Source organism: Terrapene carolina, unplaced genomic scaffold (assembly GCF_002925995.2).
Source record: "Terrapene carolina triunguis isolate 2854851 unplaced genomic scaffold, T_m_triunguis-2.0 Scaffold232, whole genome shotgun sequence".
NCBI lineage: Eukaryota > Metazoa > Chordata > Testudines > Emydidae > Terrapene > Terrapene triunguis.
Window position 1 is genome coordinate 2,330,095 of NW_020664583.1, and position 25,851 is coordinate 2,355,945.

General features: G+C 38.9%; 1 protein-coding gene across 2 annotated transcripts in view; it reads left to right on the forward strand.

Moving 5' to 3' along the window:
• Nucleotides 1-25,851, forward strand: part of TAMM41 (TAM41 mitochondrial translocator assembly and maintenance homolog) — a 41,566-nt gene that overhangs the window by 396 nt on the left and 15,319 nt on the right. For both annotated transcript variants that reach the window (XM_024211973.3, XM_024211974.3), the window contains exons 2-7: nucleotides 1,523-1,702; nucleotides 8,902-8,994; nucleotides 17,057-17,207; nucleotides 20,859-21,004; nucleotides 22,616-22,781; nucleotides 24,542-24,604. In XM_024211973.3, coding sequence (XP_024067741.1) covers nucleotides 1,523-1,702; nucleotides 8,902-8,994; nucleotides 17,057-17,207; nucleotides 20,859-21,004; nucleotides 22,616-22,781; nucleotides 24,542-24,604 — 799 coding nt within the window. The remainder of the gene's footprint in view (nucleotides 1-1,522; nucleotides 1,703-8,901; nucleotides 8,995-17,056; nucleotides 17,208-20,858; nucleotides 21,005-22,615; nucleotides 22,782-24,541; nucleotides 24,605-25,851) is intronic.

The following is a 25,851-nucleotide window of genomic DNA, read 5'->3' on the forward strand; positions in this document are numbered from 1 at the left end:
CCCAGTGCACCGGGAGGGGCATTGCCTGGCTACGGGTTATCACCCCCTCCCAGGGAGGAAGGAGGCAAAATTGTCCGGCTCGTCACCCTCACAGTGCACCCGGGGGGTAGAGGGGGCATTGCCTGGCGATGGGTTGTCATCCCCCCCCCAGTGTACGGGGGGTGAGGGGGACATTGCCCGGCTATGGGTTATCACCTCCAGAGTGCACCGGGGCGGGGGGGGGGGGGGGGGGTATTGCCTGGCTGTGGGTTGTTAACCCCTCCCCCGCCCAACCGTGCACACCTAGGGGCCAGGCAGGGGCATTGCCCTTAACAGATTTGTATCCCCTGGAATGCACCCAGAGAGGTAGTTCCCTTAGTCATCTCTTTTTCCGAGCTGAAAAGTGTGGAAAAAGTGAATCGAGAAGTATTATTTACCCTTTCCCTACAATACAAAAATCATGGGTCACACAATGAAATTAATAGGCAGCAGGTTTAATACAAACAAGAGGAAGTACTTTTTTACACAGTGAACAACTAACTTGTGGAACTCGTTGCCATGGGGATGTTGTGATGGCCAAAAGTAAAACTGTGTTTAAAAAAACTGGATAAATTCATAGAGGTTAGGCCCTTCAGTGGGTTAGCGAACATCGTCAGGGACACAGTCCCATGCTCGGGGCGACTTTAAATATCTGACTGCCAGAAGCTTTTATTTTCTTTTAAATTGGCGAAACTGCATGATTTCATGCATGGGCATAGCTTGCCTTTTCACTGGGTTTTATTTTTCAAGCAAACTAGATCAATCCAAATGTCTCCCTCTTCTTGTTCCTCACCACAAGATGCAAAGGAAGAAAAATAAGAATTTTACATTTTTAGTATTGTTCTCCACAAACATGAGGAAGGGAGAATAACTTGGAAGATTTAACAACAGTCTGTTCAACTCTGTACCAACTCTGTTCAATCACTGATTAGCTGAGCACCTCAGACCAGTCCAGAGATGGCAAAGCATGCAGAGAGTCATTCCTCAAGAACTTTCAGCATATCTCAAAATTTTACATATAATAACTAGTTATATAATAACTAAAACTGTTCTGAACTAGCTAGTCTATGTTGTGTTTAGATAACAAGTCTCTTAGGTTTGGAGTTCAGTTCAAACTGTTATTTCATCACAAATCTTTTGTTGTCAGAAACAACTGATTACAGATAAAGTTTGAATTTCTCACTATATCAGGTCTTTAAAAAAAAAAAAAAGTCTACTGAGAGTTGGGGTTTGTGCATAATTTTCCAAGCATTGAGAACTCCAAATGAAAAAAATTATATTAGATTCTCATGCAAAAATGTGTCTTATATAGAAATGTGTTGGACATGAATTAATTTGCTTTTTAAAAAAATCAGTTATGGGTTGGTTAGGTCCTGGCTGTGTGTTGATGTCTCCTATTATCATCGCTGGGCATTATGTGAAGATCAGTAGAATCTTATAGAGTGAATATTGCTTGTTTCCTAAACTATATGTAACAGTGTCTTTTTTTCTGTTTATCTTGTAGCACAATATGCTGGACTTCGTGTTTGCTGTAGATGATTCTGTGACTTGGCATATGATGAACCTGTTAAAGAATAGGAGACATTATTCCTTCCTAAAACTTTTTGGGCCAAAGCAAATCAGTAATATACAGAGCTGTGGAGCAGGGATTTACTACAATACTTTAGTGCAATGTAATGGTAGGGTAAGTACAATAGGTTGTGAGTAATTTGTATAGATCAAATGTTTACATCTAGAATATTGGAATTACTAGCCTAGGGTAGAATCTGTTCAGGAAATACAAATGGCAGTTTGCATTTATGTTACAGATAGTAGCTGATCCTTGACTGATACTTAAGCACTTAAATAAAAGCTTCAGTTCTACATAGCATCTTTAATATTCAATGTCTCAAGCTGTTTTACGAAGTAATGTGTTAAATCCTGGAAAGCAATACAGGAGACGACATTGTGCTCAATAAAAGCAACAATTACACTCAGCAGTTAAAGTAAAGCACTTTCACAATAATAGCTGAACTTATATTCTTTTTCTCAACAATAATTCTAAACACATTACAGCCTTCAATGTGGGAAGGAGGCAAGTATTGTCACCATTTTACAAATGGGAAAACTGAGATCTAGATTCAGAGATTGGCCAGTTCACAGAGCAGAGTGGATTGTTTGTATTTTGATGTCCATTCAAATATGGGACATGACGTAATTGACATCTGTCTTATTTAACCTCTGATTCCCTCTCATATTAACACTGGGTGTAATTAATAAATCATGTGCTGGTAGTGTAGTATTTATTCTGTCTAGTCATACTCCAACATCTGTGTCTAAACAGGTAGTGTGTGTGTGTGTGTGTGTGTGTGTGTGTGTGTTTGTGCCTTTCCACCTCCTCAGTGCTGTTTCAAGTTGTTCTCAGCTTGTGGTAATGACAAGAAAATCAAATTCCATCTCTTCACTAAAAGCAGGAAATGGAATGAAGAACACAGGAAAAACTACTTTGCTAAGGAATTTCAGGCTTGGGGTACCAGGGTGAGCATGGTATAAGTGACTAGTCATTCACCAAAAAACCCACCTCACTGATTTGGAGGTGGAAAGAGAGGCCCTCTTTAATGTATTTCATGTGTGTACGTCACTTGGAGGTATGAATTATGGGCCCGGTCTTGGTCCTCTTGAAGTAAAGTTTTTTTTAACTTGACTTTGAGGGGAGCAGGAGCAGCGTCTTTGCTATAAAGACTTCTGTTATGACTTCTACCCATCACTCTTGCTTTTCCCTTCAATTTGTGTGATGATGACAGCTTTTGGACGGTCTCCATTCTGTTCATGCATGGTCTGTTAAGAATGGTTCTGGAGTTAACCCTGTTAGTAATCGTTGAAATCCTGGGATGTACAGAAATCTGCTGTCTGTTACATTATTTAGGCAGCTTTACTTTAACTTATGATTGACAGGAAACAAACTCTTCAGAGTGAATCCTTCTAACTATTGAAATTGACCCCCAACTCTTATAGGATTATATATTGAGTACCCCAAATAGCAAAAATTGGTGGGAAGTATTCTGCACATAACTTGGTCCGAAAATTATCATTGTTATTGTTCTGTTTTAAGCCTCCCAAAGTTGCAGAACATAGTTCCTGTTCTGCTGTGACATTCTGCCATGCACTCTGATCTATCTCAAAAATCATGCCTTCCAGTGTGTGCACTAGTCAAGTTTTTTCAAAACTTATGGCACTTAGTAGAAAATAATAACCATTCTATAAAATCCTTATACAAATCTATCATGCAGAGGTAGGGATCCCATCACAATTTCCTGTTAAACTTTAGGTTTTTGGTGTAGTTTCTTTGGAACCCTATGGAATTCACCCTTTCTCTATTAACCTCTATAGAGCTTTTCCATTAAATAATGTCATATAATTAAAAAAAGACATTGACCAAAATGTGAGCTTCATTCTTCATCGTGGTTTTCTAGGCTTAATGGGGCAATGGAGGAGAATTGTAAAATTAATCTGTTCTGTATTGAGTTAGCTCTTTAAAACATACATGCAGGATACTCTTACATAAAACACAGTCAGACCATGTATAGTTGAATTAAAATATTCAAGCAATAATTGAATTTGAAAAAACTGTTATGAGAAGCAGCTGGAATTGCCTTCTCTGGTAGATTAGGATTGCATGAACTCAATTCATGCAGAATTGGGTGGTAGAGTTTTTAATGAAATACTTTAAATCTTGGTGTATAACCTCTTTTACTGTGAAAGCTTCATTTTGTGATGTTACTTCATGGTAAGTAGGCATTAATTAATACTGACTACTATGAAATTCTTTAATACTATGAAATTCCATTGGAACTGTCCATTACATTTACATGAGTACTGAAAGAGTTCATCATCATTAAGGTCACTGTCAAATACCAAGGGGTTTTCATACTGCTTTGCCACTTTGTACAAAATGTTGCCAATTAAGTGTATAACTCTTCTAATCACTTAGTACTAAGATCAGTACAGTAACTCCTCACTTAACGTTGTAGTTATGTTCCTGAAAAATGCAACTTTTAAGTGAAATGATGTTAAACAAATCCAATTTTCCCATAAGATTTAATATAAATGCGGGGGGTTAGGTTCCAAGGAAATTTTTTGGGGGCAGACAAAAGGCATTATATACTGCACAGTACTGTACTGTACTGTACTGTGTTAGGGAGGTGCCCCTGGCTTACCCCTGGGGTTCAGGGCTGGGGGTACAGGGTCTGGGAGGGAGTTAGGGTGTGGGAGGGCGCTCAGGGTGGAGTGCGGGGTCTGGGAGGGAGTTAGGGTGTGGGAGGAGGCTCAGGGCTGGGGCAGGCAGGAGGTGCAGAGCACTTACCTGGAGCAGCTCCTGTTTGGTGCAGGTGGCTCTGCGCAGCGCGGCACCGCCCCCATGGCCGCAATTCTGGGAGCCGCGATTCTTGGAGCTGTGTCGTCCCTCCCTCCCCCACCCCACCCCCGGCAGGCAGGGCCACCCAAAATGGGTTTTAGGGGCCCCTGGGCTAAGGGGGCCCCTGGGCTAAGAGGGCCCCGGGGTCCTGGCCTGCAGCTCTAAAACCCCTTTAGAGCATGGACCAGAGGACTCAGGAGGAGCAGGGACAGCCGTGCAGCCAGTGGCCGGAGAGAAGCGGCACGTTCCCCTTCAAAGCGCCACATCTCTCCGGCCGGCTTTGAAGGGGAAAGCGCCGCTTGTCTCCGGCCGCTGGCTGTGCGGCTGCCCCTGCTCCTCCTGAGTCCTCTGGCCCGTGCTCGCAGGGGTGGATTCTGAAAGGGGCTTTAGAGCTGCAGGCCGGGGCCCCCTTAGCCCAGGGCCCTGCCGCCCCTAAAGCCCCTGTGTTCCGGGTGGCCCTGCTTGCTGGGGTGGGGGGGGCAGCTTCCCTGCTCGCTCCCTCTCTCCCTCCCAGAAAGTCCTAAGCACTGCCAAACAGCTGTTTGGCAGCGGGGGAAGCGCTGGGAGGGGGAAGAGGCGGAGAAGAGGAACTTGTGCAATGCTCCCTTGTAAAGTCAGCCAAACAATGTTATAAGGGAGCATTGCACAACTTTAAACGAGTATGTTCCCTAATGGAACAGCGATGTAACTTCGGAACAACGTTAAGAGGGAGGACATTAAGTGAGGAGTTGCTGTACTGTTCTATCTGTTGATAGAACTTTTATGAACATGCTTTTGAACTGAGAGTACATTGACATTTGAAACTGTTCTAGTTACTTAAAAAACTTGAAAACATATTGGGATCAGAATATTGCCATGTCACAAGAATATAGCCGTCATCAACAAAACAATATAGCTACAAGAGAATTAAGTATTGACATAATTGTTTTGCAGCAATTTGAGTCACCATTTTATTGGCACTAATTTTTATAATTTACTATTCTGTAATTTATCACTCAGTTTTCTTGAGGGTCAAGTGCATCTGAGCTAGGTTTATTTTGAATATAATTTAGTTTTGCTTCAGTGTTATTGATCCTAGAGTTAATTTGTTTTAATTTTGATTCTAGAAAGGACAGGTTAACAGCATATTGTCTATCTTCTCAGTCCACTTGGTCTAGAAATGATTGGTGATTTTTGAAGAAAAGGCCTTCAGTCAATTTCTGTTTGCTTTTAGAGTTCTAATGGATTTTCCCATTCTAGGTAATGCTGCTACCAGTAGGTTCCATGGGGAGAGTGTGAACTGAGAAGTTTGAATATAAAGCTTCTCTGGTAGACAGTCCAGTCCTGTCATAACTTATTTTATCTAATGTTCTTGCTTGCTTCCACTGCTTGCCCAACCTATAGGAGATGGTAACCTTCAGTAAGATACTTATTCTGGTACCTCAGTTTCCTTATCTGTAAAATGGGGACAGTCACAAGGATGTTGTGCAGATTAATTGGTTAATGTTTGACAGTGCTTTGAAAAAGTAAGGGGCTCCATATTAACTCTTCTGTCTTCCTATATATTGCTCACTCTCCCTGCTATCTGCTAGTGTTTTCTTTTTCAGTGGGGTTGTCTGCTCTCATTAAGGTGCCTTCCGCTCCCTCCCTTCTCGGTGTATATGTCATCGCCAATTTGTTGAAGAGGTTTAATGTTGATGGATGATGGTAGAAATCAAACTGCACCCCATGCGTTGTGGGATGTTTAGCCTAAGCCTTCTTTTGGAATTATTGTACCAGCCTCAGCGTTCAGAGCCCAACTTAATAAAAATTGAGTAGTGATATGTTACTTATTTTTATCTATTTCCCTTCCCCTGAACTTCTGTATCTGGTACCTTGGAATGATGGTAAATTCCTTTGAGGCTTGGAATCCACTTCTTGCACTTTCAGAATTAATGAGTTCAACAGAGGCCCTTCCCTAGCTCATTCTAGAAAAGCCAGTCTACTGCCTGCTTTAGCAAGATTTTAGGAAGTCTTATAGTACCTTGTGTAGGAAGTGAAGAATAAGAATGATAGCAACTTTTGGATGTGTAGCAGTCGGTTATGCTAGATAGGCATCATCTAGCTTCTGTATGAAAACATGCAAAGCACTGAGAAATAAAATAGATTAAAACCTTTTGAAAACTTGAACAAAGTAATTCAGCATATTAGAAGATGGCAACCTTTACATCCTGTTCTTTTATTCCAACATTATTTATATTACGATGGGAGAAGCAGCTTTAATTGAAAAGTTGGCATAAACCTCTGAAGCCCCCAAAGTCTCACTATGAGACATCCATCAAAGCAATCGAACTGGGGTTAGCACTGATGGGAATCTTCATAAAATTTGTTGGGGGGTAAACAAGAGGTTTTATTCTTAGATTATAAAGACAGAAGGGGCCACTGTCATAATCTAGTCTGACCTCCTGTATAATGCAGGCCACAGGACTTTCCTGAATTAATTCCTGTTTGTGTTAGAGCATGTCTTTTAGAAAAACATGCATTATTGATTTAAAAATTGCCAGTGATGGAGAATTCACCACAACCCTTGGTAAATTGTTCCAATGGTCAATTACCCTCATTGTTAAAAATTTGCACTTTGTTTCCAGTCTAAATTTTATGTCTGTGTGAGAGGGTTGCTTTTTATTGACTATTTGTAATTAAGAACATTGGTTTGCTGCCAGCTAGAAATACCCCTATGAGTTTAAGCAGCAGAGGCCTGTAGTCTTGAGCTGAAGAACCAGCATATCCAGTCTTGGTTCTGCCAGTTTGTGCTGTGTTAAGATAGCATCAAATCCCAATAGAAGTCTCATTTTGATTTCCTCTTTTAACTGTGAAAAGGATAAATCACCAGGCTTTCACAGTTCTAGGTGCCCCTGCAACTGAAATGTTTACTGAAAACTTTGTTTAAAATGAGTTAAGGGCCTTTAGAGATCATTATCAAAATTAGTTCTTGTCACATGTTTGCAGGTGTTTGATCTTACTTTGAGTCCTTTTCGCTGCCTGGTAAAATCACATCTTCAGTGTTGTGGCAAGGAAGCAGATTTTCCTCCCTGCATTATACCTCCCATCCAGCAGGCTTAGCATGAATAGTGCAGCTTACACCAAGCCCAGGGGGATGATGCATCACCATCCTTCCAGGTGCTCCTTGTGGGGTAGTGGAACTCTGTCCCTAGTTATGCCATTGCCTTGGTCATAGTAAAGCTTACAGTGCCTATGTATCTTAACATTTATTTCCTTGCTTGGGTTGTATAAATGTGGCAGGTATTGAAATGTCAGTGTTGTCACTTGGCAATCTTAATGATTGTTTTTTTTTTAATGAAGTGTTTGTTTCTGGAATATGCAAATGTCTGTATTTATGTGTAACAGCCTCACTTAATATTTGGTAGATTTGAGAGAGTGCCAGTTTCAGCTGAGTTACCCATTTTAACAATAGGAAATACCTTGCATTTGGTAGAATCCTTCAAAACGAATAAATCACACGACCAGTGTATGGGAACCCTAAATTGCAGATGCATACAGCAATAAATGGAACTTGATTGGTTTAATTTCTTGCTGCTAATACTTGAATAGCAGCTTCCATTGAAGAATCTGAGTTCTTTAGAAACACTAGTAAATTGAGTCCTCCTCTGAAGTGAACATCATTCTCGTATTACAAAGGTGGGCGCGGAGCTCATGTTTCCTGGCTCCCGGTCTTATATTGTAACCACATGGCTGTCTTTCCTTCCCTAAGTATTGTCCTAAGGAAAAAGCAGTTGGGTAAAAATGAAAGCATAAATGCAAGACTTAAAATAAATCAGTTGGATTGAATTCTTATTAGAGGATTTTGATTATTATCAGAGGAATTGCTGCTGAAATAAAAGGCACTTTTGTAATAATCCATTTATTTGCATTGCAGTAGCAACTAGACACCTTCAGGGATTAGGGTCTTGTTGTGCTAGGTACTGTACATAAATGTAATGAAAGAGTCAAGTGAGTTATTTGCAGAATCACAGAATAAATAGCATGTTTTTAAGTATGACTGAGCAATGTATCTCAACCATGATTTGAAGAGACCATCTGAGTGAAAGTAGTGTGATGTCCATGCCCATTCAGTGCATTGTCTGGAGTGTCAGTAAAGGGTCTTTTTGTGTTGTTGTTAGGATCCACTGGAAAGAAAACTTCATACATTTTAGATGCCTTGGAAGGTAGAGTTCTATAAGGGTTGCCAACTCTGGTTGAATGTGTTCCTGAAGGTTTCATCACATGACAATCATTAATTAAAGATTAATCTTTAATTCCTGGAAACTCCAGGACAGTCCTGTAGGGTTGGCAACTCTTAGTGTGATATTTTCGTTTAGTTCTCTAACCAGTAAACCGTTAATATTTGTGTTTACATTTTTCTTAAGAGATTTACATTTCTATGAATTAGACTTTTTTTACCAGACATTTTTACCTAATGCAGCCAGTGTGTAACAAACAATTGTGTGAGACCCTCTGTTTTGTTTTTTCAGATGATAAAATATGGCGTAATTGGCACCGATGCCCTGATTGAAGATCTGTTTCACTGGAAAACTCTCTATGTTGCCGGACGTCTGCAAAAGCCGGTAAGTATCTTATTCTGTTCAGGTGGCTTGTGTCTTTGAAACACAGGAAACTACAGAGATGGAAGATGATCAAATGAGGCAGAAAGTAGATGATTTCAGTTAGTCAGGCTCTTTGAGCCAGTACTGAGCAAATGTTCCTGCAAGGAACCAGTTCCATTAGAAGTTCAGTCTTTTCATAGGGAGTAAAAGAGAGTATTCAGTGTCCCATATCATTTCATCTAAAACTAGGGATATTAACCCGAGTCTCTTGACCAGATTACATTTTGAGTAACTGAATTCTATTTATATCGATACGGTATTCCTAATCTGAACTGTTATGTAGGATTGTGTGCTGTTAAAAAGGTGCCACATTCCTACTCAGGGACTGATCCATTTCAGGAGTAGCTGAAATTATTAGTTTAGTTCAAAAAATGTTAAGCACTTTGATATCTTTCAGGATGAAAGCTGCTTTCTTGTACAGGTATTATCTAGTTCATTGTCGTCTTATAATACCTTCGTTCAGTGATACAAACTGATGCATCAGAGATGCTTGGATAGTCTGTCTTCAGGTCCGTGTCACGAAAAGTTTGATGCACACTTTTAAATGAGGAGTCCTTGTGGCACCTTAGAGACTAACCAATTTATTTGGGCATAAGCTTTCATGGGCCCACAAAAGCTTATGCCCAAATAAATTGGTTAGTCTCTAAGGTGCCACAAGGACTCCTCGTTGTTTGTGCTGATACAGACTTAACATGGCTACCACTCTGAAACTTTTAAATGACTGTATGCTTCAAATGTTCTTTCAGACCTCTAGATGGCAGCAGATATAAGTTAAATGGGAGAAAACTTCTAATATAGGGAGCTGATTATAATATTAATACAAAAAATCAGTTTTAAGGTAGCAATTAAAAGGGGAATATTTCAGCTCAATTGCTGAATTCTTCCTCTCCTTTTTGCTTAAATTACTGAGTGAGGTAAGGAGTCTTCCATGTAATATGCTGGAATATATACTTAAGCATAGTCTGAATCTCCAGACACGTAGTACATTGAAAAAAACATCTGAAAGGAGATCTCTGAATTTCCAAGTAACTTCAAGTATCAAAAAAAATAAAAAATTTTTTTTTCATTTTGATTTATTTTTGCTACTGCTTTTGAGATATGCTGCCTTTCTATCATGTGCAAGCCTCACTTTCTGCATCCCCTCTTGACTTCAGTGGGAGATGTACGCTCATAATGGAAGGCGGAGTTGTATTAATTTAGATGGAATGTAGATACCGAAGAGTCAAAGGTGTTAGCATGACCCTGTCACTGTCCAACATTAAGCAGTTTAAAAGAAGGTTCGGGGTTTGGTATACAGTCACCTCAGCCTGCTTAGTACCATGGCGCAAACAACATTAAATATCCTTTTAAATTTTTTTATTGAAGATAAAGAAAGAAAAACTGTTCAAATATTTGAAATATAAAATATTAAGTAAGCCTTTCATTTTAACAACCTCTCTTGTTCCCTTTTCCTTTAGCAGAAGAGAGTTTTTGGAAAGAAACCCCCGTTTTTTGACAGTCTTTTAGGTAATATTAAAAATAGTATTAACTGTTATTTTTGGGGAAAAGAGAAGAAGGTAGTTGAGATGGGTTAGAGCTGTTGTTACTGCTGCCATTATAGTATTTTCTGGAAGACAAAAGACATGCACACGAGGGGGGAGAAAAGAACAGCAAAGATGAAAAATGCAGCCTCTGTCTCTGGTGTTGACTCTCATTTGCTGCATCACTGCTGGAAAAACAGTGGCACAGTACATGGTCTTATCAGCCACTCTGTGACCTGGCAAACTTGCACCAGCATTATGCTGTTTAGGGCATTCCTTTTAGCTGCCTCCTTTTTGTCACAGGTGTACAGCAGTGTTGCAAAATATACAGTCTTGACTGGCTTAGCCAGACTCTTATTAAACAGAAGGCAGAAGAGAGAAATAAGGAAAAAGAGAAAATTAAAGTGGGGAAGGAAAAAACATATGTGGTGTAGGGATTGTGACAGCCTCACATCCTGGGTGGTGGTTGGGATTTAGATGGAGCCAGTAGAGCTGGTCAACTGGGTCCTTTCTTGGCCCGGTCTGCTCAGGACATGTCTTAGGATCAGGATGACGAAGGCACAATATTGTCACACTGGGTCCTAGGAGATGGTGGGGGTGGCAGTCATGATAATGAAGGTCATTCCTTCCCCTTCTTTCAGTCAGCCATCATTGTGGTAGCCAGCTTTCTTCCCCCCCCCCAGTCTCTTTTTGAGGACCCCAAATGGGAGTGATGGGTGGAATAGCCCATCCCCTCATTATTTTATACACCAATTAGGCCTAATTTTTGACACATTAATTTTGATTCACTGATTTCCAGTCCCATACTTCTCTTGTTTACCAGGCATGATGTTAACACCGTCCTTGAGTTATATCAGTAGGCCTTTTTGAACTAATTCAGTCTTTTTGTCTCCCTTTCGTACCTTCTCCCATCACCATTTGTTGTGTATAGGCTATTGTGACATTTTGGAACTTTCACTTTTTTACAGCTGAACTTGCAATTAGGATAAATTTGTACCTCCCCCACCAATCATCACAATGGCGCTAGACACTTGATGTTTAGGCCCTTCCATGAGAAATAGCCTTTCAAGCATATGTGCTTGATAGGTGGAAGAAATTATTGGTGTGAGTCCTTCCCATTAAGCTATTGGGAGTTCTGGCTGAGTAAGGACTGCAGGATTTGCTCTTTTGCTCAAGTTTGAGCTATACTCATTGAAGCCTCAAACCATCTTTGCTTTCCATACCCGTCCAGGTCCAGAACTAAAATCTGCAAGGTTATGTGCTACTTAATAGGAACGAGGAATTTTTATGCAATGTTACTTAGAGAAGTTCCGAACAAAAACCTTTGTTCAGACTCTTTGTAGGCTTCACATTTTAGGTTGTTCTTATTGGTTACAGTTTCACTTCTGCTGTTGATCTTTTGATACAAACTTTTAAAAACAACTGTAGTGAAATTTTGTTTTATCTGTAAACCTGTATAATAAGGATGCTCTTTTGACTTCTAAATTTGTTGGTGATACAGTAACCTGGAGTGTTTACATTACAAGATCAGCATTGGATGCAAAGTAGCATGTCAAAAGCAAGTTCTCTGGACACATGGCTTGTGGCATATTAATCTTGACTTAAACTATTTTTATGGACTTCCCCATCCCCTCTCTCGTAGACGGGAGAAATTTTACAAAAGAATAACATGTTTCTAGTGTTGTGCTGTAAGGATGTTGCCTGTACTGATTCAGAGCTACCCAACCTTTTCATATCTGTGTTCAGAAGCATTTGCTGTGGTTTGAACCTTTTTTGGCTTGACTCTTGCTACAAGTATTTTTTCTTACAAATAAGAAGTTGCCTCAACTGAATGTTCTTACTGTAGTGTTAATGATATCCATTAAGTTCAAATAAGGACATCTCCAATAAGGTACAAATGGCTATTTAGAAATGCTGACTCTCTTTCCCAGGCCTCTTTGGCTGTATCTCAAGACTTCATTGGCTTTTCACTCTGAACACAACATATAGTGTTGTTTAGCCAAGTTCCCATTTAGCCGTATGTTGAAGAAACAGATAAACACAATACTAGCTTCTTCATAACTGGCTTGTTTTCTTTAAGTAATTATACTAGATTTTTTTTAAAAAAAATTTCCAGTACTACCTAACTAGATAACGTTACTTAGAACAAGTGGCATTTCAGTGAATTTTCTGAGAGATGAGTGGCGGGAAAAAAGCTTCATTAAGTATCATTCTGACATTGGGCATTTTCATGTTATGTGTTTATATATATTGCAATGTCATTGTGTGTATATATAGAGAAAACCTACAGTAACAAGCAAACACAACTCACAGATTTAACAATCAAAGCAGCATGCATTTCTACAGAAACAGCTGATCTATCTAATATTAGCTTCATGTTCATAATGGTGTTTATCATGCCCTTTCTGTTTGAAGCTGGGTTTTTTTTTCTTTTTGCTTATTTCCTTATTAGTCTTTCCTTGCATTAGGTCTTGAACAGCTTGCAAAAGTAACTTAGAGGCATGTGATATTAGGCTGATAATTCTGTATTCTTTACAATCCTTAGCATTGTTTTTTTTTGAGAATTAGGCTACACAGTGAGGTTGTAAAGTCTTCTGGCAATTCACTTGTCTCAAACATATAGTCTTCATTACCTCTGACAGTGCTTTCAAGCCTTCATCCTCTATGCTTTTTAACAATTCAGCTGCTATTCCATTACAACCTTGTCCTTTTCTATTTGGAAGGCTCTTTGTTGCTGCCATGACTTCTTCATCCATTATTAGCAGGTTTACTTGATTAATCTGTGGTTGAGGATCTTTATTAGACCTCAAAAGAGGAATGAGACAAGATTGTGTAATGTCACCAGCTTTATTCAACATTTATACTGAGTGTTCAATTAATTGAAGACACAGAAGAAGGTATTAAGGTGTATGGAAAATTAGTGAATAACATTCACTATTCAGATGAGACAGTGCTGTTGGCTGATTCTGAAGAAGGTCTGATGAGGCAAAGAATATGGTGTAGAGTTAAACGTGGACAAGACAAAAGCTGTGGTAATGTGCAACGATCCTGGGAAAATGTAAGATTCCAGTGAACAGTGCACAAACCGTACAGCAGGTGAGAAATTATTGCTGCTTAGGATGCATCATTACAGAAGATGGAAGTTCAGATACCGAAGTCAGCACCAGAATAGCAAGAGCAAAAGGAACATAAATCTGAAGACTAAATTCTGATCCTAAAAAACTTATATTTGGTGTATGGTAAACCATGACTGTGAAACACAGACACTGAAACAATAGATAATACAGGAACTACAATTCTTCAAATTATGGTGGTGTAGAAGAGTTCTAAAAATATTATGGATAGACTGAAAAAAACAAAAAAGTATTGGGATATCTGGAACTCAACAAACACTGGATCTTATGAAAAAGATATAATTTGTAGGGCACATTTTAAGGGGTTTAGTGGGCGATATATGTCTACAGGCACTGGAAAGGCAGGTTGATGGCAGAACCCGAGGCAGAAAAAGACCTTGGATGGACAATGTGATATCGTGGGTGGTGTGTATCGAAAGGACTATTCATCCACAAAGAGATTGGCAGAGGATCATACAGAATGAGCTGCCATGGTTGCACAACTCCAGTGATGGAGACATTACATAAGAAGAATAAATAATGCCTAGGGCCATCCACTGAATGAGGAGAAAACAAAACATTGAATAGCTACTTATTAAGTGAGCACTGTCCATTCTGGGCAATGAATGAGGCAGGGGTCTTGTGGAAAAAATAATATGCACATCATGGCATACATGGAAGGGAGCCAAATTTCAGGTTGCACACTCAACCTTAATTTTGCATTTTCTCACTTTTGAGCACTTGACTTTGCAACCTTGATGGTTTGTTAACATGGTCTTTTGTGCAATAGACCTAATTTTCAGCCCCCTAAGATCCTGGAAGGTGAAAGGATAACCTAACATGTATTTGTATACTGTGGAACCTAGGAGCCCTAGACCAGTGGTGGGCAACCTGCGGCCTGTGCCACTTCCCGCAGCTCCCATTGGCTGGGAACTGCGGCCACGCCTGTGGACGGTCAATGTAAACAAACTGTCTCGCTGCCTGCCAGCAGATTACCCTGAATTAATCTCTCGATGTATCTGCTTTTCTTCACATGAAATATTCAGACTAGGTCACCTGAAATTCTTTAACTTTGTCTTGAAACTTATATATGAGATGCTCATGTGAATCAATCTCATTTTCTGCCCATTACTTAAGAAAGGTGTGTGTGAGAGAGAGAGAGAGAGATCTCTTTGCACAGCCCAGGCCAATATTCCAATCCATTTTTAAAGATTTTGAAGTTCCATGTGTTGATGAGCAAAGTATACATTTCTGAGTTGGTCAGTATGAGTTTTCATAGTGCTTGATCAAAATTGATAACATTAGGGCATTGCCAATAAGTTAATTTATCACCTTGACTAGCCCATGTTGTTGTTTGGTGGATCACATTTGAATAAGTTTGCAGGTGTTCAGAAAATTTCTTCTGTGGTTTTAAATGTTTTCAGCTTCATTTTAGGCTCACCAGCAACTCTTCCAGTGTAGTCTAACACTTCATCATTGTCTTTTCAGGTCAATTTTAATGCTAGGAAAAAATACAGTAGTTTGTGGGAGAGGAAGAATCCCCTAAAATACTTGCTTGTAAAGCCAATATCTCTAAAGTATTAAGCACGGTAAATAAAAAACATTTGTCTTAAACTTCTGTGAACCAGTTTACCCTCAAAACAATTTTCTAAATTTTACTTCACACTTCAAATGCAGAGGAAAATAAGAAAATCATATGCTGTCACATTTGCCATAGTATATTGGGACTTCGTTCTGATTTCAGCCCTGTTTTAAAGTGAAGTTTCAGCCATAGTAATCTGTTTGTCAGGCCTTTCTTTGTCCACGTCCTAACTATATAAGGCATTAAATATTGTAACTGAACAATTCCTTTGTTAGTTTCATTTACAGAATCTGATTTTGGCTGGTCTTTTTCATTCTTTCTTTTTCACTCTTAAATCATATGGAAGTTCCATTAGAAACATGATTAAGGTGGAGGAGGCATTGGATTTCTTTGTACCATATTTGAGGCAAGATGTTCAAAGGATAGCATAATGCCTGTGTTTTCAAAAATGCACAGTGTGCCAATCGCATCTACTAACTCCACTTTTCCTGAGTTATGGCAAATAAGAACATAGATGCTTAGCTGCTAAATTGTACGCTCCAATGACAAGCTTTTGTGGACACAAGGTGGAATTTTCAAAAGCACATAAGTAACTTGAGCATACAGTCCCATTAACTTCAGTGGGACTTGTACCCATAGTCACCCATTGCAAATATGCATGTAACTTTGCAGGAGCACCCACATTTGTTAGAAAATCTGTTTCTTATAAGCAAAGCAATTCAGCGTTGCCTAACAGAAACAACAGGAGCGTTTACAAAGGACGAGAACCCACAGTAAGAAAGTATTCTTTAGGGAATAGTCTTCTTCTGAAGGAGCAGTTTATTCTCCGGTAGCCCAAAGTAGCTTTGTTGACATAAGGTTCTGTATTAAGATTTGTTTTATCTTGCTAACAACCAGCCTCCTATGTCCCAATACATGCATTTTCTGTTCCGGGTGTTAGGGTCTATAGTTAAGTCAAATCAATTGAAACAATGCTGCTTTGCTTTGGAAGAGCAAACTTCTCTTAGAGGTGTATAGATGTACTCGACTTCCGTGTTCCACACTGCTTGAATGTGTGACTCTCCCATTAATCTCTATCTGATGATCACTCCATCTAGTGAAGGCCCGCTAAATCCATGGCAGAGCTCTCTCTGGTCGACCCTGGTACTCCAGCTCTCCAAGAAGACTAAGGGAAATCGACCGGAGAGTGTCTCCTGTCGTTGTTCACGTAGCTGGAGTAGCATAACTTAGGTCGACTTACCCCAGTAGTGAAGACAAGCCCTAAGAGGAGAACTAATTTGTGTAAAGTTCTACTTCATGGATTTCCTAACCCATCATATGGTAGATGACCAAAGAAACTGCAAGGGTGCCTGTTAAGGATTAAGGGAGAATGAGTTTCCTGGTTACCAGGGAAAGAGCCCCACTCTTATCACGTCATTCACTCCTTCCTTCTCTCTCACATTAGTCTAGTGGGTGTTTTGTCACTTCTTGTTTCCTCATCCGATGTCTTTTTAACACTCACTCAGAATTTGATTAACCCCAGGATTTGTTTCTAAAAGAGGGGAAGGCAAAGAGCTCTGTAGAAGCAAGAGAGCTAATAGCTTTCACTCATTGCTGTCTTGTAACTATAGGCTATTAATACTGAAAAGGAAATATCTACATAGAAAATGAACACTGTCTAGGCTTAATTAATTACATCATAATGATGTGAATGATTTTAAATAAATGTAGTTTATTTTTACACACTGGATTGAGTAATAATTCTTGATCTTTCTTCAGTGGTATTTTCCTGATGAAATCTTGCTCCCAAATACTTTGATTTTTTTCAGGTGAAAATACTGACACAGAATGAAAATGGCAAGCTGCAGGCTGCCCTACTTAGCAATCTGAAGAGTGCAGTCACAGCAGCCTTTCTCATGTTGCCAGAAAGTTTCTCTGAAGAAGACCTCTATATGCAGATTGCAGGACTCTCCTACTGTGGTTAGTATATGTATTTAAAGCTTCTCTTGAGAGAAAAAAGTCTTTGATGGGACTTCATACTTTATAGTTTGAGAAATAATAATAATAATACTACAAATAATAGGAAGTCTAATATATGGTAAACTCCAGAATAGAAGTGGCTCAGTGAGGCTGTGACTAATCATACATTTGTTGAGCTAAGGAAGGCTGTGTAAGGTCTGATCCTGCATTTGAATGCAGTGTGAGTTTTGCTATCAATTTCAACTGGAACAAGGTTCCACCATACTGCATTGTGCCTACAATATTTCATGCTCCAGTAACTTCATGAGAGTTTAGTTCCAAAGGAGATATTGGGATGCCCTTTAGGTAAGGCTGAGTGATAGTTGCTGTGTTTCAGGAGACCTTGAAAACACACTTGAGAATTTAGTTTGTGCCTGTAGATAATAAGGGCATGAGCTTGTTCTTATGTTACTGTGGGCTACCTCAACGTACTTTTGTTCTTAATATTTCAAAGACCTGGAAATAACCTTGTGCTCTTCTCCACTGTGTAAGGTATATCTAGTCAGTATTCTGGCAGATGCTAAAGAGATTTATTGTTCATCAAATATTATGTTTTGTGATCAAATTCTTCTGCAACTTATTTTTTATCAAAAGCTTTTTCTAAAAATGTAGTTGCCATTTTAATTATGGAAATCCTGTTCAAGTTCGCAGTTATCAGTTTTTAAGACAATTCATCCTCATGTAATTTTATATTCCCTCTTGCAATCTTCTAATATTTTGGAAGAATGGAATAGAGAAGAGTTTATTCATAATAGAAGTTTTAATTTAAAAGACTTCAAAGCACTCCACAAGTTATATATGAATCACTTCACTCACGACTGAAATGCAGCACCCTCTGGGGTGAAAAGTGTTTTGCATTGAACCATCACAAAATAAAAAAAAGGATACCGTATCTAAGTGAAATGGTAAAGGGTGTTTTAGCTAGGCACACTTACTAGTGGGTTACATAATCACCCCAGTTGGCATCTGACCGAGTCTCCTCTGAAAAGTGCTGTGGGATTTGCACTGACCACAAGTGGTCAGGATAATTCTTGACTATCGTAAGTAACGACACCATTAATACAAAAGTGGGAGATCAGTTATTTGACTAAAAAAATTTGGAACTGGCTTTACTGCCTGAATAAAATTTGAAGTGGTAACATTCCAATTTTGGGATGTTTGAGAAAATAGGTGAGTGTTGATGAGGTGTTTATGGACAGCATTTGCTTTCTTGCTATTGTACTAAAACTTGACTGTTTTCACAATCCCAGTAGATCAAACTCGTTTTATATATCGCCTGCTCAATCCCTTTGAGACAACCAGTATCTTACATGGTATATTTGACACTGATGTTTTGTATTTCTTTACCTAATGAAGTTGTTTATGAGCTTTATGGAGTTACTTTTTAAACCCCTGAAACACACTGCATCTTGGGCAGACAGTGATTGTAAGTTCTGCTGTGCTTGGCATGACAGAGCTTTGTTTTGCTCTCAGCTAGAGTCGTTTACTTGGACTATTTCTTTGGAGGCTGTGGGAGAACAGGCTAAGGAGAGCACAGTATCCATTAAACTAAATAATAAAACTAAATTGCTGCCTTGCAGTATTCAGCTCTTAAGTGTGGGGAAACAAAAATCGATTCAAGGTTTTGTTGCTGTTCACATAATACTATTAGCTGTGCTTTAATTCAAATCAGAGTGAGCTCTGTCTCCTGGATGGTTGTTTTGGAGACTGAGTGCAGTATGATGAGGCTATTCCTGTTTGGACCCTCTAGGCCAGAGGTTCTTAACCAGGGTACGTGTACCCCTGAGGGTACACAGAGGTCTTCCACGGGGTACATGAACTCATCTAGATATCTACCTAGTTTTACAACACGCTACATAAAAAACACTAGTGAAATCAGTACAAACTAAAATTTCATACAGACAATGACTTGTTTATACTGCTCAATATACTATACGCTGAAATTTAAGTATGATATTTATATTCCAGTTTATGTATTTTATAATTGCATAGTAAAAATAGAAAGTAAGCAATTATTCAGTAAGTGTGCTGTGACACTTTTTTTTGTATTTTTATGTCTGATTTTGTAAGCAAGTAGTTTTTACGTTAGGTGAAACTTGGAGGTGTACAAGGCAAATCAGATTCCTGAAAGGGGTATAGTAGTCTGGAAAGGTTGAGAGCCACTGCTCTAGGCACTTCCAGATTACAAGTAATGTCAGTCTTGCAGTAGAAAGAACTAAGAAGTGGTTTGTAGTGCTTAACAGAAGAGTCTTACCTGTGAAAAAGAGCAGTGGGACTAGGGGGCAGGGCAAATGTTTGATCAGAGCGGGTGAGCATATATATATTAGTGGTTATGATCACAAAGGCATGAAATGATGCAACAGGTAGAAAAATTACCATGTCTATGATATACTTACTAGTGTCTTCATTTCTGAGAGGAGGATAGAAGAGAAAAATGGTAGCTGAAAGATGAATCAGTGTGCAGGGCTGGGAGTGGGAGCAAGAGGGGTGGGGTGTGAGGGTCAGAGGGCACGCATGGCCAGCGGGCATGTGGAGCAGCAGGGCCTGCTAAGAAAGAAGCCCAGAACTTTGCACCTCATGGATGTAGCAGGAGAAAATTTTATCCTGCTGTAAATGGAGGAGGGAGAGGACAAGAGACAGGAAGGATGTGATGATTAAAAGCAGCAGGAAGAGGGGGGGAAGGAGCTGCAGAGCTGGCCAAGTGGGTCTGCTATGCATTGAAACCCATTGATTGGATTAGAAACTACATGGATTGACTATCCAGTATGTATTGAAAAAGGAAATTGGGGGGTGATGGAAATGAGTAAAAGTGTAAATTACAGATACTAAAATACAGATATTCAGTCCTGTGTTGTGTTGAAGTACGTTACAAAGCATGTTTCAGAGTAGCAGCCGTGTTAGTCTGTATCCGCAAAAAGAACAGGAGTACTTGTGGCACCTTAGAGACTAACAAATTTATTAGAGCATAAGCTTTCGTGGGCTACAACCCACTTCTTTGGATGCATATCTAAAGCATACAAAGCATTTCATTCGTAGAGAAATGTGACACTAGTCATGTGATGCTGACTATGGTCTAAATTCAGCCCTCAGATACAAGCATGCACTTGCCATTGACTTCTGTGCAAAGCATTTGCTCTCTTCCTCTGGTATTTTTAAAGTGCTTATCTCAGGATCTAAAGCACCAGCACTACTCAGTATAACTTTACACTTGGCTGTCTGTTAAGATTGTCATGTGAGTGCTAAGAACTTCATTTGTTAAGGATTTGGGCGTTTCAACCATCTTAGAGAGATGGGATTGACTTAGTGGTGTGGTATTTTTTTTTAATTAAGTAAAAATGTCAGCACAGTGGGCTAGTGGAAGCACAGCATGGTGTGAACCAGATGCCATCTCTAGGCTATTCTCCTTGAGCTGGCAGGTGTCTGGAAAGTACTTCATTATTAGAAGACAATCCTCATTGAGGAGTGCATGTGGCTTTGGAATAATCAGAGCATAAACAGCTTCAGATGATTGGTATCTAATTCTATGCCATGTTAATCCCCTGTGGGTTCCATGGCTTTGTGTTCTCTGTTTCTGATTTTTGTCAGTTAACTATTTTTCTTTCTTTGGTTTAGGTGATTTCAGAATGATAATTGGAGAAGATAGGTCAAAGGTGCTAAACATAGTGAAACCGAATGTGCCCCATTTTCAGAAGCTCTACAGTAACATATTACAGGAGTGCCCTCAAGTGGTGTATAAGCACCAGCTGGGCAGGCTAGAGGTAAATGGTTTACATTGGACGTTTTAAACCCACAAGTGGAATTGCTTTATTGCTTAAACAGAGAACAGGAATCGCACAATGTGCCAGTGTGAATTTCTCTGTTTTTTCTCGTTTACATTTATTATGTTTCTGTTACTCAACTACTTCCAGCAATTAGCAGACTTGGCACAAATACCAATCTATAAGAACAAGGTTTAGCTCTCATGCACAGTAAGCTGCCGTTCAACCTCTCATTGGGTATTGCTGCTGAATGAGGGAGTCTTGGCAAGGGGGAGGAGGCCGGCTTAAAACAAGTGGCTTGATGACTGCCATTCAGAAGCAGCAGATTATGGAGTGTGATGGCCAAAAACAGGTGGTTTGCAACAAAGAATTGGACAATAAATAACATATAGTTATTACTATCTGCAACCAAATTAGTTTAGGTTTCAGTGAATCCAAAGAAGTTTGAGTTCTAGCCACACAGTTCAGTGAACCAAACCCAAACTGAGTCCTGGCATCATCCCATACTCCAGATGTCCATCCCTGGAATTCAGGTAGCCTGAGAAGGTCCTGGAGGAAGTGGATGACCAAGAATAACACTTTGGCTTGAAAGTGTATCATCAGAGCAGAAAGTACCAGATGAAAATGCTGGCCCTTTTGAATTACCCCTCATCCCATGTTGCAGATGATTGTGGACATACATCACAACGCTAGGGTGTGTTTTCCTGTCCAATCTGTTCACTCAGCCCTAGTGTGCACGTTCTTGTGTACATTGTAAAGATTGTTGAAATATAGCAGTCAAAACCATACGTTGCAGACCAATCACAGTTACCTCCTCTCAGTTCAGTGCATGGAGGAACTTTGCAATGGAATAAGTATTTTAAGTGAACTGTTGCTTTGAAGAATGGAATCTCTTATTTGGGATGAGAGGTGTTTTTTTAAAAAAAAAAGACTTACTAGTAAGTTCAGAAATAAAAAAACTGAAAAATGTTGAGCAAAGGATGTTCACCAAAACATTTCCTTCAAGTTACATAAACCAGACATGATGCAAACTTTAATGCAGATGAGAGAGAGATTTTTCAAACAGTTTTAATGAAAACTAATTGTAAAATAGTGAGAATTCCTATATATGACATTAATAATTTTGCTCAATGCTTGAACATATTCAGCACATGGAATATTCAGCACAGTTCCATGGTCTTTGAGACTATATTTGTTTTCTGTATTTATTTTATTTAAGAGTAATTTGAGTAAATTAAAAATACATATATGCAATTGTGTTCTTAACTTGCTTGCACTATCAGCAAGATAGCATGTGCAAATTGGATGGCTACCTAAAAATTAAAAATTGACTCTTGCGCTTAGGTTGTCTTTCAAGATAGTGGTTGAGATTATGCTCTGGACAAGCAGTGGGAGCTCTCACTTCTGTTGCCCATGACTCTGTATGTGCATTATCTTTCTGCATATATATGCAACTTTGTAGCTTTATGATCAACACAGCTTTAGCAGGGACCAAAGATAGCCAAAACCATCGGTGCTCACTTTGGAAATGTGTGGATTTTGTGTTAACCATCTTTATTACATGTGACTGAGTTCACAATTTTCCTTGTTTTTTGTGTTTGTAATGTTCAGATCGATAAAAGTCCAGAAGGTCAATTCATGCAGCTAATGGCTTTGCCGAGGACTCTTCAACAAAAGATAACTTCTTTTGTGGACCCTCCTGGGAAGAACAGAGATGTGGAAGAGGTTTTACTGAAAGTGGCCCATGACCCTGACTGTGGATTAGTGGTACATCAGGGTAGGTCTGTGGATGCATGAGAGGCAGTCTCTGATTGGAAGTGATATATTTAAGAATTAGTTTTATTATACTACATGGAAACAGCTTAAGAGAATCCAGCCCATCAATTTAGAGTGGTAGAGGCAGAAGAGAGAAATTACAATTCTGAGCTGTTACATTGTACCCAAATGCTTAATTTTAGGATACAATAGATGCAAACACGTTCTCAAAAATCTTCATGTTTGTATATCAACTTCCACTTGTCCAAATTAACATGGAAAAATATGAAGTTCCCATTTCAAATCCTAAAAGAAATCATTTTAAACAGGAACTTGGTTGAATTAGAACATTTAATTTTCTGGTTGCCTGAGAGGACTATCTTCCCTGTGAGAACAAATGCATAGTTTCAATCAAATATTGAGCTTCAGTGGTATGCAAATGTGTATTGTGTTACTCAGTTCATTTGAATTTGGAAGAATAACTCCAACAAACTGCAAAATCCTCACATTATAATTAGCACATATGTGGGATGTCTTGGCAGAGACATCAAACTTTGGGCAAAAAAAACTGTTGTCGTGTTAGCAGGTTAATGTATAGACGTTTGTGCTGCTGCCACGAATGCGGTTCTTGTTCTGTAGATAAATGAAAATATTTAGCATTTTTACAGCTCTTTACATCTTCAGAGTACTTGACAAGCACTAACTGATCCTTGCTGCAACACTGTGACATAGAAAATAATAGGCATAGTTGTGATTTGTACAGGACCACATAGTGAGTCTGTCAGAGCAGTGGTCATTTATCTTCTTTATGCACAGATATTTCCCCACATATTTCTCCAATCAAGGAGAAAAAACTTTAATTATGCAGTTTAAATAAAAACTGTTTCTAAAAAAATTTCACTTCTTATTTGTAATGCAGCACAATAATGCCCATGAAGATAGAAACATTATAATTGAGACAGATACTCTTCTGCATTCTTCAGTGTGTGTGTGATAATGTACAAAGGCTGTGTTGTGCACAAAAGTTCACACAAATAAGAGTGCATTATAATTTAGACAGTATACGTGCATAATACAACTTAAGTGCTGTTTTAAAATGGACTAAACAATTTTGAAAATATTTTTACAGCCACTATTATTCTTAATTGTATTTTTTTACAGCGGTGTCTAAGGACTAACCAAGAATGAAGATCCATTGTGCTTGGCACTGTGTCAGAGAGGAGTACATTTTTTAGAGAGGAGTATACAGGCCTTTCCCCAAAGAGTTTATAATCTAAATAGATAAGACTGACACAGGACAGGGGAAAAGGGTGTAAAACAGAATGTGAAAACACAATTTCATATTGAAATAGTTTGTTCAATTCTTTAACAAGCCCAGGCAGTGAAATATGAAATGACAAAGCCCTGCTGAAACTGTGCATGCTGAGGAAACATGATTGATTGAACCACCCCTGACTGGGCAACTGGGTACAGAAATATAATGGGGAAGATTGAATTAATGGAATCAAACTCTATTAATTACTACCAAGTCTTCAATATTGTTTTTCCATATAAACAATGCCATGTTGTATAAAAAATTTTAAGAGCATTTGGAACAAATTCTCGAATGAGCATGACAAAGCAAAATAGAAAGTTTTTGTTAAGATAATTGTAAGTTTTACTTCCACGATGCTTTATTGTATAACTGGAAAAATAGTTAACTTGTGATTTTTTTTTTTTAATTTTTTTTTTAAGTCTAAGATGGATAACATCTGTGTGTTTATATCCTTTCTCTATACACAGGCATTTCAGGAATTGTGAGATCTTCCAGTCTAATACAGAGTTCTAAAACCATACTAACAGCTGGTAAGGACATCTGCCATTATATACAAATGGGTCTTTTGGTTTCAGAAACTACAAATTTTAAGACCTCAAGCTCTCTTTGTTACAGAAGTTCAAATTATAGACTTTTTGGTCTTGGGAAACAGAGAAATGCCACCGGAAACTTTCACTAGTAATCGCCTCACTATTTTCTATAATTATTGGGAAATCATAAAAAGACAAAGGGAATCTGAAATGGGGTGTGGTGGAGATGTGATATTAAAAAATATATTACTTTAGAGTTCTGCTCTGTAGGGCACTTGGCTAATTTGTACCAATACTCTGCTCTTCTTGTGAACTCCCATAAGGAGTAAAATTCCTTTAGAATTCCCTCAGGTTTTCTACACGTGCAGGGAGAGCAGAATGAGTGTAGAGATTCGCGATGTAGACCAGAGACTAGAATTTTTGCCCTAAAAATGATACTAAGCTAAGCATTTACTGACAGAAGTTTCAGACTACATGTAAAATAAATATTTTGCCATATCACGTTTCTGACCAATCCCTCTGACAGAAACAAGCATTAGATCCACCCAGTAGTCAAAACTGCTCTATAGCTGGTGAGCCTCAGTTAAGAGACCAATACTTTCATGTTCTTAAAGGAGAAAAAAAATAAGTGAACTGTCTTAGAAAAAGAGTTCACAGATAAAAGCCACATGAGAAAAGGCTTAACTCTGTTTAATATTCAAATTAAAAAGATATACATTGGGCTGGGAAAGGCCAGCTGATTGAGGGGAAATAATTGATTGGCTGTGGGGGAACACATGAAGATCGGATGACTTTTCCTCCTTCATCAAAAAAACCCCCATCACCTTCTCGATAGTTGGATACCCCATCCTGATGTGCTACCTGTCTGCCTCCTACAGTGGATCTAATATGAAGATGTTCTGAGTCTTCCAGTTTAAAAAACTATTTACCTCACAGCTAATTTAGAGTGAAATATATTAGAGCCTTAGCTGTTACTGAGTCATCAAAGTAGTAGGGTGAGTTGGGCCCTCATTAAGCCAGGATCACTGGTCGGCATATTGGAGCTTTCTCTAAGTTTCACTTCAAGAAAAATCCTTACATTGCGCAAAACGGTGACTAGATGCAGGTTGTAGCTCATGTACATGTCCCATACCTTCCAAATGTAGATCATATAAAAATTATGGTGTTTATGGTTTAAGAAGTTATTCTCCATACCACACAGTAAAGGATTGACTTTCCAGAGCTGTTATCCATCTTGACTCAGGGGT